Source organism: Carcharodon carcharias, chromosome 34, assembly GCF_017639515.1.
Source record: "Carcharodon carcharias isolate sCarCar2 chromosome 34, sCarCar2.pri, whole genome shotgun sequence".
NCBI classification, from domain to species: Eukaryota; Metazoa; Chordata; class Chondrichthyes; order Lamniformes; family Lamnidae; genus Carcharodon; species Carcharodon carcharias.
Window position 1 is genome coordinate 7,784,069 of NC_054500.1, and position 15,280 is coordinate 7,799,348.

General features: G+C 43.9%; 1 protein-coding gene across 1 annotated transcript in view; it reads left to right on the forward strand.

The window, feature by feature from the left end:
* The window catches only part of LOC121272525 (spectrin beta chain, non-erythrocytic 4-like), a 380,289-nt gene that overhangs the window by 325,295 nt on the left and 39,714 nt on the right, over positions 1-15,280 (forward strand). Inside the window, exon 24 of the mRNA XM_041179140.1 lies at positions 1,713-1,917. Coding sequence (XP_041035074.1) covers positions 1,713-1,917 — 205 coding nt within the window. The remainder of the gene's footprint in view (positions 1-1,712; positions 1,918-15,280) is intronic.

The following is a 15,280-nucleotide window of genomic DNA, read 5'->3' on the forward strand; positions in this document are numbered from 1 at the left end:
CACTTGTCACATGTCAGCCCAAGCCTGGATATTGTCCAGACCTTGCTGTATTTGGACATGGACTGCTTCAATATCTGAGGAGTTATGAATGGTGTTGAGCATTGTGCAATCATCAGCGAACATCCCCACTACTGACCTTATGATGGAAGGAAAGTCAATGATGAAGCAGCTGCAGATGTTTGGGCCTGAGACACTACCCTGAGGAATTCCTGCAGTGATGTCCTGGGACTGAGATGATTGAGCTCCAATGGCCAGTACCATCTTCCTTTGTGCTAGGTATGACTCCAACCAGTGGAGAGTTTTCCCCCTGATTCCCATTGACTCCAGTTTTGCTAGGGCTCCTTGATGCCACACTCGGTCAAATGCCACCTTGATGTCAAGGGCAGACACTCTCACTTTACCTCGGGAGTTCAGCTCTTGTGTCCATGTTTGGACCAAGGCCTTAATGAAGTCAGGAGCAGAATGAGCCTAGTGGAACCCAAACTCAGCGGCAGTGAGCAGGCTATTGCTAAGCCAGTGTCACTTAATGGTAATGCTGATGACTCCTTCCATCACTTTATTGATGACTGAGAGTAGACTGACAGGGCGGTAATTGGCTGGGTGGGATTTGTCCTTTTTGTGTACAGGATATACCAGGGCAATTTTCAATTTAATCAATTATCAATTTAAAATTATCACAAAAAGAATAAGGAAGAAGATAGAATTTTAAACAAGAGCCATTTGGCCCACTATCTCTGTGCTTGTGTTTGTAAGAACATTCCAATTAGTCCCGCTCCCCACTGCTAACTCCCCATAGCCCTGAAAACTACTTTTTAAGTATATTTCAATTCCCTTGTGAAAGCGCTCGTTGAATCTGCTTCCACTTCTCTTTTAGGCAATGCATTCCAGATCAAAACAGCTCGTTGTGTTTTTTAAAATTCATATCTCCCTCTGGTTCTCTTACCATTTACCTTAAATCTGCGTCCACTGGTTACTGACCCTCCTTCCAGTGGAAATAGTTTCTTCTTGCTTATCTATCAAAGCCTTCGTGATTTTGAGCACGTCTACTAAATCTCTTCTTAACCTTCTCCACTGTAACTGAAGTCCCTCATCCCTGGTCCCATTCTAGTAAATCACACCTGCACCCTCTCCACATCCTTGACATCCTTCCTAAAGTGTGGTTCCCAGGATTAAACACACGACTCCAATTGTGGCCCAACAAGTATTAAGGCTTGTCAATAGAAATTGGGAAAGATTTCTGTATTTGAAGTTGTTGGAGTGTGGAATGACCTACCACTCACTGGAACAGAGACAATCACGCCACTTTCAGGACAAGTTGGACAAATATTGATGAAGTGTGAATTGTTGTTCCCTTTGCTGTTAGTTTATCTTGCGCAGCCATCCTGATGAGTTCAAGATGAAAAGCTTTGATAGACTGTCTCTTCCTTCAGCGATGCTAAAGATACTGGGCTTGTGGGCAAGCAAAACAGTGGGAATAGCTTTGGATTGCTCTAGCAAAAAGCCAGCATGGATACGATGGGCTAAGTGGCGTACATCCGCAGGCAGGTTCTTTGGTCATATGGTTGCTCCTGCTGGTTGAGGGTAGGCTCAGTAAAGATGGACTCAATGCCGTAAGATTAGGAGGTGGCTATCTGATTTGCAGTTTGCTGAAATGCTGATTCTATTGTTGAGCCTGGAACTGGTGTTAAACTAACCGTGTATTTCTGGTGCAGTGAACACATCAGCAAACAGCAATCGCAAATTGACCGTTTGTACGTGAGCCTGAAGGACCTCGCTGAGGAGCGGAAAGGCAAGCTAGAGCAACACTACTGGCTCTTCCAGCTAAACCGTGAGGTTGATGAACTGGAGCAGTGGATTGCAGAACGAGAGGTCGTAGCAGGGTCACCAGAACTTGGGCAAGACTACGAACATGTCACAGTAAGTGAGAAACTCCTGATGTCAGTAATTGGGCTGTAAAATCGATGTGAAATGTATTGCTTTGATATTAACTCCCATACAATTTGTGAGAAGAAGTTGCAGGGTTATACTCCAGAAAGTTGAGTGGTGAAGGATAGAATTGGAGCCTATCTTTACACATTTTTATAAGCATTTATTTACAGAGATACACATTACAAACATGCACCTCCTAACCCAACAATCCCAGATACAGCCTGTTCCAATTTATAGAGACACAAGTATTCAACACCTGTATACAATTAAACACAATTAATGAACAATTGACAGGAGGGGAGGGACGCTTAATCCTTAAAATTGCAAAATTCGAACCCAACACTGCACACACATCTGCTGCCATTTTACGGTGAGGGGATTTGAGGTTTGTGAGTGTCCCATTCTCAAGAGATGGGGAAGTTTTATTAATACATTTAAATTGAACTCCATATTGCAATTAGACACTGGATTTAGGATGGGAATAGAGGGATACGGACCCCGGAAGTGCAAAATGTTTTAGTTGACGGGCAATATGATCGGCGCAGGCTTGGAGGGCCGAAGGGCCTGTTCCTATGCTGTACTTTTCTTTGTTCTTTGTTCTTTTGTTCTTAATAGTTGCTGTTTCCCAAGGGTCAGGACTCATGAGAAGGAGACTCGCCAATAAGAGGTGCCTGTTCCAGCACTCCCCATGGGCCAGGAGAAGTATGAGAGATATTTGACCACGCCCCACTCCACCACCAGCAGGTTTCAGACTGCAGCCCCCACCCACCCAAGACATCCTTCCCCCTGGGCTCCCCCAGCTCTATTTCTTTGCTCAGCCCCTCCCTCTTCCCACCTCCCATTGGCCCCGCTCTCTCTCCCCAGTCACTGCGGCCCCAATTTGTTGCTCCTCCCTCCTCTGCTGACCTCACACCCCTACCCCACCACCCTTGCTGTTTCGGAATGCCCCTCATCCTGCTACCGGGAAGGCAACACGCCATGTGGGACTCTCGATCCTACTTGCAAAAGGATGCTTAAAGTTGCTTAAAACCCGTATCCCACTGCCTTTTGAGTATGAGCCGAGAGGAACAGACAGAGGTGGTCGACAGGCCTTCTGCTGTCTCACAATTTTTACAGAAGTGATATGCTATTGCTCATTGGCTGTGGGACTTCACATTATGGGGTTCAACACAGCACCCCATACCCATAAAACCTGAAAACCCCAAATCCACAAATTCTTAGACCCCAAAACCCCACACCCCAAAAACCCCACACCCCAAAAACCCCACACCACAAAAACCCCACACCCCAAAAACCCCACAACCCAAAACCCCGCACCCCAAAAACCCCACACCCCAAAAATCCCACAGCCCAAAACCCCACACCCCAAAAACCCCACATCCCAAAAAACCCAGACCATGAGAAACCCCCAAACAAATATTCAAAGTTGATGAAGTCTGAATTGTTGTTCCCTTCACTGTTGGTTTATCTTGCACAGCCATCCTGATAAGTTCAAGGTGAAAAGCTTTGATAGGCTGTCTCTTTTTTCAGCAATACTAAAGATACTGGGCTTGTGGGTTTGCAAAACAGTGGGATTAGCTTTTGAATTGTTCTAGCAAAGAGCCAGTATGGATATGATGGGTTGAATGGCCTTCATCTGCAGGCAGGTTCTCTGGTCATATGCTCCATTGTGAGCTGGACCTGGTAGAGGTTCTGAGCTCATTAGCCTGCATTGGAATACAGAAATCATGAGTGTAATATGGTACACACACACACACACGCACATACACACACACACACACACACACACACACATACACTGGGGATTTGGATATGGTGCTTGTGGTTTTCAGGGTTTGGGATGCTTGGGTAGTCTGTGGTTTTTGGGTGTCTGTGATCGTCAGGATTTCGGGTTTTCAGGGTCATGGATTTTCGGGGTCTGTGGTTTTTGGGGTTTGGGGTTTTTGGGTTTTTATGGTCCGTGGTTTTTAGGGTTTGGGGTTTTTGGGATTTGGGGGTTTTCGGGATCAGGGGTTTTTGGGGTCTGGTGTTTTTGGGGTTTGGGGTTTTCGGGTTCTCTGGGTTTGGGGTGCTGTGTTGAACCCCATAATGTGAAGTCCCATAACCAATGAGCAAGAGCATATCACCTCTGTAGAAATTGGAGACAGCAGAAGGCCATTCGACTACCTCTATAATATAAAAACAAAAACAAAAAAACTGCGGATGCTGGAAATCCAAAACAAAAACAGAATTACCTGGAAAAACTCAGCAGGTCTGGCAGCATCGGCGGAGAAGAAAAGAGTTGACGTTTCGAGTCCTCATGACCCTTCGACAGAACTTGAGTTCGAGTCCAGGAAAGAGCTGAAATATAAGCTGGTTTAAGGTGTGTGTGTGGGGGGCGGAGAGATAGAGAGACAGAGAGGTGGAGGGGGTTGGTGTGGTTGTAGCGACAAACAAGCAGTGATAGAAGCAGAATATCAAAAGATATTGTTGTTGACATCTTTTGATATTCTGCTTCTATCACTGCTTGTTTGTCGCTACAACCACACCAACCCCCTCCACCTCTCTGTCTCTCTATCTCTCCGCCCCCCACACACACACCTTAAACCAGCTTATATTTCAGCTCTTTCCTGGACTCGAACTCAAGTTCTGTCGAAGGGTCATGAGGACTCGAAACGTCAACTCTTTTCTTCTCCGCCGATGCTGCCAGACCTGCTGAGTTTTTCCAGGTAATTCTGTTTTCATTCGACTACCTCTGTCTGTTCCTCTCGGAACACAGTGCAAAGGCAGTGGGATACGGGTTTTAAACAACTTTAAGGTGCAGGTTTTCTCAACATTTCACCACCTGGATGGCAAAAGGTTGCAGTTAAAATATGCAGATTTCTTTCATCGAGGCAACTGTGGGTCCGTATCAGCCTGTGTTTCTAAAACTATTGCTAAATCTCTTTAAATTTTTTTATCCAGTTGTTTGAGTGGTACAGAGGTACCTTAATCAGAAGAAATAAAGTAAAATATTTGGATACTGCAGGAAAGAGGCGGATCAATGGGCCATCTTCAAAGTAAAATTGTTGCAGGCAATGTCAAGGTATATCCCCTTGAAGGGGAAAGGTATGAAAAATAAATCCAGAGCACCCTGGATGATGAGGGAGATAGAGGTGGAGATGGAAAGGAAGAAGTACGCGTACAGCAGTTGTCAGGAGGAAAATACACTGGAGAATCAGACTGAATATAGAAGGACCAGAGGGGAAGAGCTAAAACAAATAAGAAAACAAGGAGAGAGCATGAAAAGAGATTGGCAGCTAATATAAAAGGAAATCTCAAGGTCTTCTATAAGCATATAAATAATTTTAAAAATGTGGTAAAAGAAAGGGTAGGGCCGATTAGGGATAAAAAAGGGGACTTGCACATGGAGGCAGGAGGAATAGTGGAGGTATTAAACAAGTACTTTGCATCTGTCTTTGCAAAGGAAGAAGATGCAAGCCAGGCTGAGGTGAGAGAGGAAGTAACTGGTACACTAGAAGAATTTACAATTGAGAAGGAGGAGGTGTTAGAAAGGATACCTTTACTTAAAATTGATAAGGTACCAGGACCAGATGAGATGCATCCACGGGTACTGAGGGAAGTGAGAGTGGAAATCGCAGAGGCACTAGTGATAATCTTTAAGTCTTCCTTAGACACAGGGATGGTGCTGGAGGACTGGAGAATTGTGAATGTTACACTCTTGTTCAAAAAGGGGCGCAAGGATAAAGCCGGCAACTACAGACCGATCAGTTTGAATGCAGTGGTAGGGAAACTTCTGGGAACTATAGTTTGGAACAAAATCAATAATCACTTAGGACAAGTGCAGGATAATTAAGGAAAGCCAGCCTGGATTCATTAAGGGAAAATGATGTTTAACTAACTTGCTGGAGTTTTTTGAGGAGGTAACAGAGAAGGTTGATAAGGGCAATGTTGTTGATGTGGTGTATATGGATTTTCAAAAGGCATTTGATACAGTGCCACACAACAGACATGAGCAAAATTCAAGGTCATGGAATAAAAGGGAAAGTAGGCACTTGGGTAAGAAATTGGCTGAATGATAGAAAACAGAGAGTAGTGATAAATGGTTGTTTTTCAGATTGGAGGAAGGTCCATGGTGGAGTTCTCCAGGGATCAGTGCTGGGACCCTTGCTCTTCCTGATATATATTGACCCTGCAGTATTCAGGGCATGATTTCAAAATTTGCAGATGATACGAAGATTGGGAACATTGTCAACTGTGATGAGGATGATCCTGAACTTCAACAGGACATGACATGTTGGTGAATTGGCAGACAAGTGGCAGATGAGATTTAATGCAGAGAAGTGTGAGGTGGTTCATTTTGGCAGGAAGAATATGGAGCGACAGAATAAAATAAAGAGAGAAACTCTAAGGGAAGTGCAGGAACACAGGGCCCTCAGGGTATATGTACATAAGTCATTGAAGATGGCAGGGCATGTTGAGAGAGCAGTTAATAAAGCATATTGTATCTTAGGCTTTATTAATAGGGGCATTGAGTACAAGAGTAAGGAGGTCATGTTGAACTTGTATAAGACACTAGTTAGGCCTCATCTGGAGTACTGTGTCCAGTTCTGGGTGCCATACTTGAGGAAGGATATGAAGGCATTGGAGAGAGTACCAAGGAGATTCACAAGAATGATCCCTGGGATGAAGAACTGTAGCTATGAGGATAGATTGGAGAGATTTGGACTGTTTTCCTTGGAGAAAGGAAGGCTGAGAGGAGACTTGATAGAGGTATTCGAGATCCTGAGGGGTGTGGACAGGGTAAATAGTAAGAAACTGTTCCCACTCGAGAACATCAAGAATAGAGGGCACAGATTCAAAATAAAGGGCAAAAGGAGTAAACGTGATGTGAGGAAATTCTTTTTTTACCCAGAGGGTGGCTGGAGTCTGGAACAAACTTCCTGAAAGGAATTGGAGGCAGGTTCGATCGAGGTATTCAAAAGGGAATTGGATTGCTACCTGAAAAGAGAATGTGCAAGTTACGGGGATAAGGCAGGGGAGTGGGACTAGGTAAAATGCTCTTCAAAGAGCCAGTGCAGACTCGATGGGCCAAATGACTTCTGCAATGTAAAGATTCTGTGATTCTGTGAAAGCAGTTGAGACAGGGCAGGCTGAGCCCATTGGGAGACCCCTAGGGTCGAAAAGGATTTGGGTGACCAAGGGTTAGAAAATACACTGGTACCTGTCGAGCCCTCTGAGAATCTTACATGTTTCAATAAAATCACCTCTCATTCTTCTAAACTCCAATGAGTATAGGCCCAGCCTGCTTAACCTTTCCTCAATAAGACCCCTTTATCCCAGGAATCAGCCTAGTGAACCTTCTTGGAACTGTTTCCAATGCAAGTATACCCCTCCTTGCGTGAGGAGCCGAAAACTGTACACAGTGTTCTGGGTGTGGTCTCATCAATGCCCTGCATGGATGAAGCAAGACTTCTGTACTTTTATACACCATCCCCTTACAAAGAAGGCCAACATTTCATTTGTCTTAATAATTGATTATTTGCTGTACTTGCATGCAAACTTTTTGTGATTCACCTACAAAGACACACAGATCCCGCTATACCATTGCATTCTGTAGTCTCTTTGCATTTAAGTCATATTCTGCTCTTCTGTTCTTCCTGCCAAAGTGGAAAACCACACATTTTCCCACACTATATTCCACCTACCAAATTTTTGCCCACTCACTTAACCTAGCTAAATCCCTTTGAAGAGCAAACTGATCATGGCACCACAGTACAGGAAGCCGTTCAAGTGGGGGCAGTAAGTAGGAATGTAGTGGTAGTTGGGGAGAGTGTAGTCAGGTGAATGGGCACAGTTCTCTGTGGCCAAGAGGGAGAGTCCAGATGACTGTGTTGCCTGCCTGGTGCCAGGGTTTGGGGCATTTGCTCAGGGCTGTAGTGGAACTTGTAGTGGGAAGGAGAGTATCCAGTTGTCCTGATCCGCGTGGGTATTAAAGACAGACAGGACTAAGAAAGAGGTTCTGCATAGGGAGTATGAGCAGCTAGGAGCTAAATTAAAAAGCAGAACCTTTACATGAGCCATGAGCAAGGTGGCTTAGGGTAAATAAGATTAGGGAGCTGAATGTGTGGGTCAAAGACCAGTGTGGGGGAAATGGGTTTCAATTCATGGATCACTGGCACCAGTACTGGAGAATGTGGGAGCTGTCCCATTGGGACAGTCCACACCTGAACTGTGCTGGGACCAGTGTTCTGGCAAATCATATAAATCAGGCAGTATAGAGACCTTTGAACTAAATAGAGGGGGTGAGGGATCATGTGAGGGAAGATGTGGTAAATAAAGGGGAAGGACAAGGCAAGAGAGCAAGGTAGCAATAAGGGTAATGATAATCAGAGCGTGACAGGAAGGGACAAAGGTAAGAGCGCACCAGCAGATAAGGCCAGTGTGCAAAAATAGAAAAAGCATAGAACCAACGACTCTGTACCTGAATGTATGTAACATTCATAACAAGACGGATGAATTGTTAGCTAAAATAGAAATAAATACGTATGACCTGAAAGCCATTACAGAGACATGGCTGAAAGTTGTCCAAGGCTGGGAATTAAAATAATGGGGACTTGTAAGAAAATTACTGCAATAATCATGGGTGATTTTAATCTACATATAGATTGAAGGAATCAGATTGGCAAAGGTAGCCTGGAAGATGAGTTCATTGAGTATTTTTGGGACAATTTCTTAGAGCAGCACATTCTAGAGCCAACCAAGGAGCAGGCTGTTGTAGACCTGGTAATGTGTGATGAGGCATGATTAGTTAATGATCTCATAGTAAAGGAGCCTCAAGATAGCAGTGATCATAATATGATTGAATTTTGCATTCAGTTTGAGGGAGAGAAGAATGGGTCTAGGACTGGTGTTTTAAACTTAAGTAAAGGCAATTGCAAATGTATAAAGACAGAACTGACTAAAGCAAGCTTAGAAATAGGTTATGGGTAGGTCAGTAGTGATGCAGTGACAGACATTTAAGGGAGTACTTCATAACACACAGCTAAGATACAGTCCACTGAGAAAGAAAGACTCTCAGAGAAGGATGCACAGTCCGTAGCTAACTAAGGAAGTTAAAGATAGTATCAAATTGAAAGAAAAAGCATACACTTCTACAAATATCAGTGCTGGATCAGAAGATTGGATAGAATTTATAAAACAGCAGAGAATGACAAAAAAGGGGAGAAATTAGAGTTAGCTAGAATATAAAAAACAGATAATAAGAGTTTTTATAAGTATTTAAAAAGGTAAAGAGTAACAAAGTGAGCATTGGTTCTCTAGAGAGTGAGACAGGGGAATTAATAATGGGAAATAAGGAAATGGTGGAAGCATTGAACAGATATTTTGTCTCTGTCTTCACTGCAGAAGACACAGATAACATCAGAGAAATATTTGTAAATATTTGCAAAACAGAGGAAGGAACTTAAAACTATTAGAACTAAAGGCAATCTTGATCTGGTTAGGGAACAATACCTTTTTGTTTAAAACAGATGGAATTTGAAACCCCAGGTATTTACAAAGAGAATAAAGCCACCAGATTCCACAGTTGTAAACAAGCAGAAGAAATTTTACTATGCAAGAGTTAACAAAGCAAACAGTAAATACTATTTATCTTTTACTTTAACATCCAGGATTAACATGAGGTAAAACATGAATGAACAGACAAACTATTGTCAAACACAAACTGCACCAAATGGTAGTCACAACAAGGCAGATCTCGTGAATTTCTCTGCAACCCACCCAAATGTCAGTGATCACTGTGAGTCACAAAAATCCTTTAAACTCTTGTCCTCATCACAAGGGATTTTAGCTGCTCTCCTTTGAGGATATAGCCTCTTATTTCCCTCAACAGCAGCTCCAACTCAGCCTGAAGGCCCTTTTGTTTCTTCTGGCTACAATGAGGTATCAGACAACTAGACTCCAGCTCAGACTGCACCAACAGCTTCTCACTTCTCACCGCTCAATCACTTGGTCCGAGACTGCAGCACGAGGTTTGTACATAGGCACAGTTGCAGCTCCTCAATTGCGCTGCTGCCAACGACTGCTACCTATCTTCTGCTCAGCTGTGCCAAGCAACTACTGCTCCCGGGCTTCTCTGAGCCCCAGCTTCCCCAGCAGCACAGATCCATCCACTGCTCCCAAGCTTTCCCTGTGCCCCAGCTACATGGAGGTAATGGCAGAACTTCAACTGTAGGGAGTCAACCCTCGTCTTCTTTCGCTCCCGACAAACTGTCGCACGGTTCATTTTCCGTTGCGCACCAGGTCACCTGGTCAGGTTTTCGTGTCGCACACATGTAGGCGTACTCCCAATCCGCCTCCCCTCACGTCATAAGTTCAGGAAGTAGTTTACTGCTCGCATTAAGCACAGCCCGCGTTGCAGTCAGTGCACCATCTGGTTGCTTCACCAGAACCACATTGTTCTCTGGCTACTAAATAAGCTCCTTTAATTGCTCCATTGTAATAAGCCTACCCTCCCTGCCATCCCCATAGGCAATCCCCTACAGAAGACCGGTCAGTCGAGACATATAGGAACAAGACAAAAATTGCCCCTCTAATTCCAAACCCATGCTGAAGGCCGCCCACATCCATCATCACGTTGCCGATCCTTACAAGGCTAACAAGTCCCCAGAACCTGATGGGCTTCATCCTAGGGTCTTAAAAGAAGTGGCTGAGGAGATAGTAGATGCATTTGTTATAATTTCCCAAAATTCCTTAGATTTTGGAAAGATCCCATCAGGCTGGAAAATAGCAAATATAATCCTCAATTCAAGAAAGGAGAGAAACAGAAAACAGGAAACGACAGGCCAAACATCTGTCGTAGGGAAAGCGGTAGAATCTATTGTTAAGGAGGTTATAGCAGGGCACTTAGAAAATCTTCATGTAATCAGGCAGAATCTGGCTTTGTGAAAGGGAAATCATGTTTGACTAATTTATTGAAGTTCTTTCAGGAAGTAACAAGCAATGTTGATAAAGGGAAACCAGTAGATGTGGTGCACTTGGATTTCCAAAAGGCATTGGATAAGGTGCCACATCAAAGGTCACTACATAAAATAAGAGTTTGTGGTGTAGGGAGTAACATATTAGCATGGATGGAGCATTGGTTAGCTAACAGGAAACAGAGGGTTGAATGGGTCTTTTTCAGGTTGGGAAACTGTAACTGTGCCACAGGGATCAATGCTGGGGCCTCAACTATTTACATTCTATATCAATGACTTGGATGGAGGGACTAAGGTAAGGTAGCTAAGTTTGCTGATGACACAAAGGTAGGTAGGGAGAGTAGATTGTAAAGAAGGCATGAGGAGTCTGCAAAGGGATATAGATAGGTTGAGTAAGTCAGCAAAAAATTGGCAGATCGAGTATAACTTGGGAAAATGGGAACTTGTCCACGTTGGCTGGAAAAAAAAGCAGTATATTATTTAATTGGAGAGATTGTAGAACTCTGCGGTACAGAGGGATCTGGGTGTCCTGGTACATGAATCATAAAAGATTAGCATGCAGGTATGGCAAATGATTAGGAAGGCACATGGAATATTGTCGTTTTTTGCAAAGGGAATAGAATATGAAAGTAGAGAAGTTTTGCTACAGTTGTATTGGACATTGATAAGACCACATCTGGAATACAGTATACAGTTTTGGTCTCTTTATTTAGCAAAGGATATAATTGCATTAGAAGCAGTTCAGAGAAGGTTCACTCGACTGCTTCCTGGGGTGAAGGGGGTTATCTTATGTGGAAAGGTTGGACAGGTTGGGCCTGTATTCATTGGATTTTAGAAGAATGAGAGGTGATATTATTGTAACATATATGATCCTGAGGAGACTTGACATGGTGGATATTGAGAGGACGTTTTCCCTTATGGGAGGGCTAGAACTAGGAAACACAGTTTAAGAATAAGAGGTGTCCCATTTAAGATGGAGATGAGGAGAATTTTTTTATCTGATGGTCATTAGCCTGGAATTCTCTTCCCTAACAGTACTTTATTAGCAGAGCTACCCCACTTCCTTTTCCTTTCTTCCTGTGCTTCTGAAATGTCAGATACCTTTGAACATTCAGGTCCCAGCTGTGGTCATTTTGCAACCAAATCTCTGTAATGGCTACCATAACATAACTAATTTATTTCTACTTGTGCAATAAATTCATCCATCTTGTTACAAATATTGTACATATTCAGATAAGGAGCCTTTAATTTTGTCTTTTTACTATTTTCCCTACCTTATTTGCTGATACACTCTTATGTTTATACACTCTCTCTTCCTCCACCCTATGGTTGTCATTACCTGTCTTGCTACCCTGCACTATTGCCTTACCTTTCTCTTTAATTTTCCAAATCTTCCCTCTCATGAACATCCTCTCACTATTTAGTTTAAAGCCCTCTCTGCAGCCCTAGTTATACGACCATCAGGACACTGGAACCAGCACAGTTCAAATGAAACCCATCCCAATGTTACAGCTCCCTCTTTCCCCATTATGGTGCCAGTGCCCCATGAATTGAAACCCATTTCTCTCATTCCAATCTTTGAGCTATACATTCAACTCTCTGATCTTATTTATCCTATGCAAATTTGCTCATGGCTTAGGTAGTAAATTGGAGATTATTACCTTTGTAGCTCTAGTTTTTAATTTAGTTCCCAGTTGCTCATACTCCCTCTGCAGAACCTCTTTCTTAGTCCTATCTATGCTGTTGGTGCCCATATGGGATACAGCAACTGGATCCTTCCCCTCCCACTCCAAGTTTCTCCCCAACCCCGAAGAGATGTTCTTAACTCCAGCTCCGGGCAGGCAACACAACCTTCGGGACCAAGATGTAAGAAAAATAGTGCAGATGCTGGAAATCTGAAATAAAAACAGAAAATGCTGGAAAAACTCATCAGGTCTGGCAGCATCTGTGGAGCGAGAAACAGAGTTAACAGCTTAAGAGTCATACAGACTCGAAACATTAACTCTGTTTCTGTCTCCACAGATGCTGGCAGACGTGTTGAACTTTAGCAGCATTTTCTGGTTTTATTTCAGCCTTCAGGACTCACACTCTGGGCTGCAGAGTACAGTAACCACTCACCGCCCCCAAACCCCCACCCTAACCATACTATCCCTTATTACAACCGGGTTCCCTTTAACTCCAACACCCCCCAGCACACACTCCCCTCCCCAACTTGAATAGAACAAACGAACATAAGAGATAGGAACAGGAGCAGACCATTCGGCCCCTCGAGCCTGCTCCGCCATTCAATAAGATCATGGCTGATCTTCTTGTGTTTCGATTTCCACACTCCCATCTAATTCCGATAACCTTTGATTCCCTTTGCCTAACAAGAATCTATCTACCTCTGCCTTAAAAATATTCAATGACCCGACCTCCATCGCCTTCTGAAGCAGAGAGCTCCAGTCGCACAACCCTCTGAGAGAAAAAAATTCTCCTCATCTCTGTCCTAAAAGGAAAACCCCTAATTTTAAGACAGTGCCCCCTAGTTCTTGACTCCCTGTAACATGGTGCTGTGGTCAGTCACTCATTCTCCCTACAGTCCCTACTCTCATCCATCAAGTGGCAAGAACACCAACCCTGAAAAGCAATTGCAAGATTCTTTCTTTTTTCATTCGTTCATGGGATGTGGGTGTCACTGGCCAGGCCGCCATTTATTATCCATCCCTAGTTGCCTTTGTACAGAGGGCGTTTAAGAGTCAACCACATTGCTGTGGGTCCGGAGTTACATGTAGGCCAGACCAGGTAAGGACAGCAGATTTCCCTCCCTAAAGGGACATTAGTGAACCAGATGGGTTTTTGCAAGAATCGACAATGGTTTCATGGTCATCGTTAAATAGGATAATCAGGGAAAGAGTAGGGCCCGTTAGGGACCAAGTGGGCAATCTATGGAGCACATCAGTAGAGTGTTGAATGAATACTTCACATCCATCTTCACCCAAGAGAATGAGGATGAAGCTATGGAACTCGGGGCAAGGTTCTTGAGCATGATATAGGGAGTGACAAGGTATTGGAGGTGTTGGCAGGCTTAAAAGTGGACAAATCTCCAGGTCTAGATGATTTGTGTCCCAGACTGCTGAGGGAGGCAAGGGAGGAGCTCACAGGGGCTCTGACCCAAATTTTTAATTCCTTTCTGGCCACAAGGGAGGTGCCAGAGGACTGGAGAACAGCTAATGTGGTTCCGCTATTTAAGAAGGGCTGTAGAGATAAGCCAAGGAACTACAGACCAGTGAGTCTTACATCAATGGTAGGGAAACTATTGGAGAAAATTCTGAAGGAGAGAATCTATCTCCACTTGGAGAGGCAAGGTTTGATCAGGGATATTCAGCATGTCTTTGTCAGAGGGAGGTCATGCCTAACAAATTTGATTGAATTTTTTGAGGAAGTGACCAGGTGTGTAGATGAGGGTAGTGCAGTTGATGTAGTTTATATGGATTTCAGCAAAGCCTTTGACAAGGTCCCACGTGGGAGACTTATAAAGAAGGCAAATGCACATGGGATACAGGGTAATTTGGTAAAATTGGCTTGGTTGTAGGAGACAGAGGGTGATGATAGAAGGATGCTTTAGTGACTGGAAGCCTGTATCCAGTGGTGTCCCACAGGGATCTGTGCTGGGTCCCCTATTATTCGTCATTTATATAAACGACATAGATGACTATGTGAGGGGTAGGATTAGTGAGTTTGCGGATGACACAAAGATTGGCCGGGTGGCTAACAGTGAGGTTGAGTGTCTTGGGCTATAGGAAGATATAGATGGGATGGTCAGATGGGCAGATAGTGGCAGATGGAATTTAACCCTGAAAATTGTGAGGTGATACGCTTTGGAAGGAGTAACTTGACAGGGAAGTATTCAATGAACGGCATGACACTAGGAAGTTCTGAGGAACAAAGGGACCTTGGTGTGTGTGCCCATAGATCTCTGAAGGCAGAGGGGCATGTTAGTGGGGTGGTGAAAAAGGCATAAAGGACACTTGCCTTTATCAATCGAGGCATAGATTACAAAAGCAGGGAGATCATGTTGGAGTTGTATAGAACCACAGCTGGAGTACTGTGTGCAGTTCTGGTCACCACATTATAGGAAGGATGTGATTACACTGGAGGGGGTGCAGAGGAGATTCACCAGGATGTTGCCTGGGATGATACATTTAAGTTATGAAGAGAGGTTGGATAGAATTAGGTTGTTTTCGTTGGAGCAGAGAAGACTGAGGGGCGACCTGATCGAGGTGTACAAGATTATGAGGGGCATGGACAGGGTGGATAGGGAGCAGCTATTCCCCTTAGCTGAAGGGTCAGTCACAAGGGGACATAAGTTCAAGGTGAGGGTCAGGAGGTTTAGGGGGGAATGTGAGGAAAAA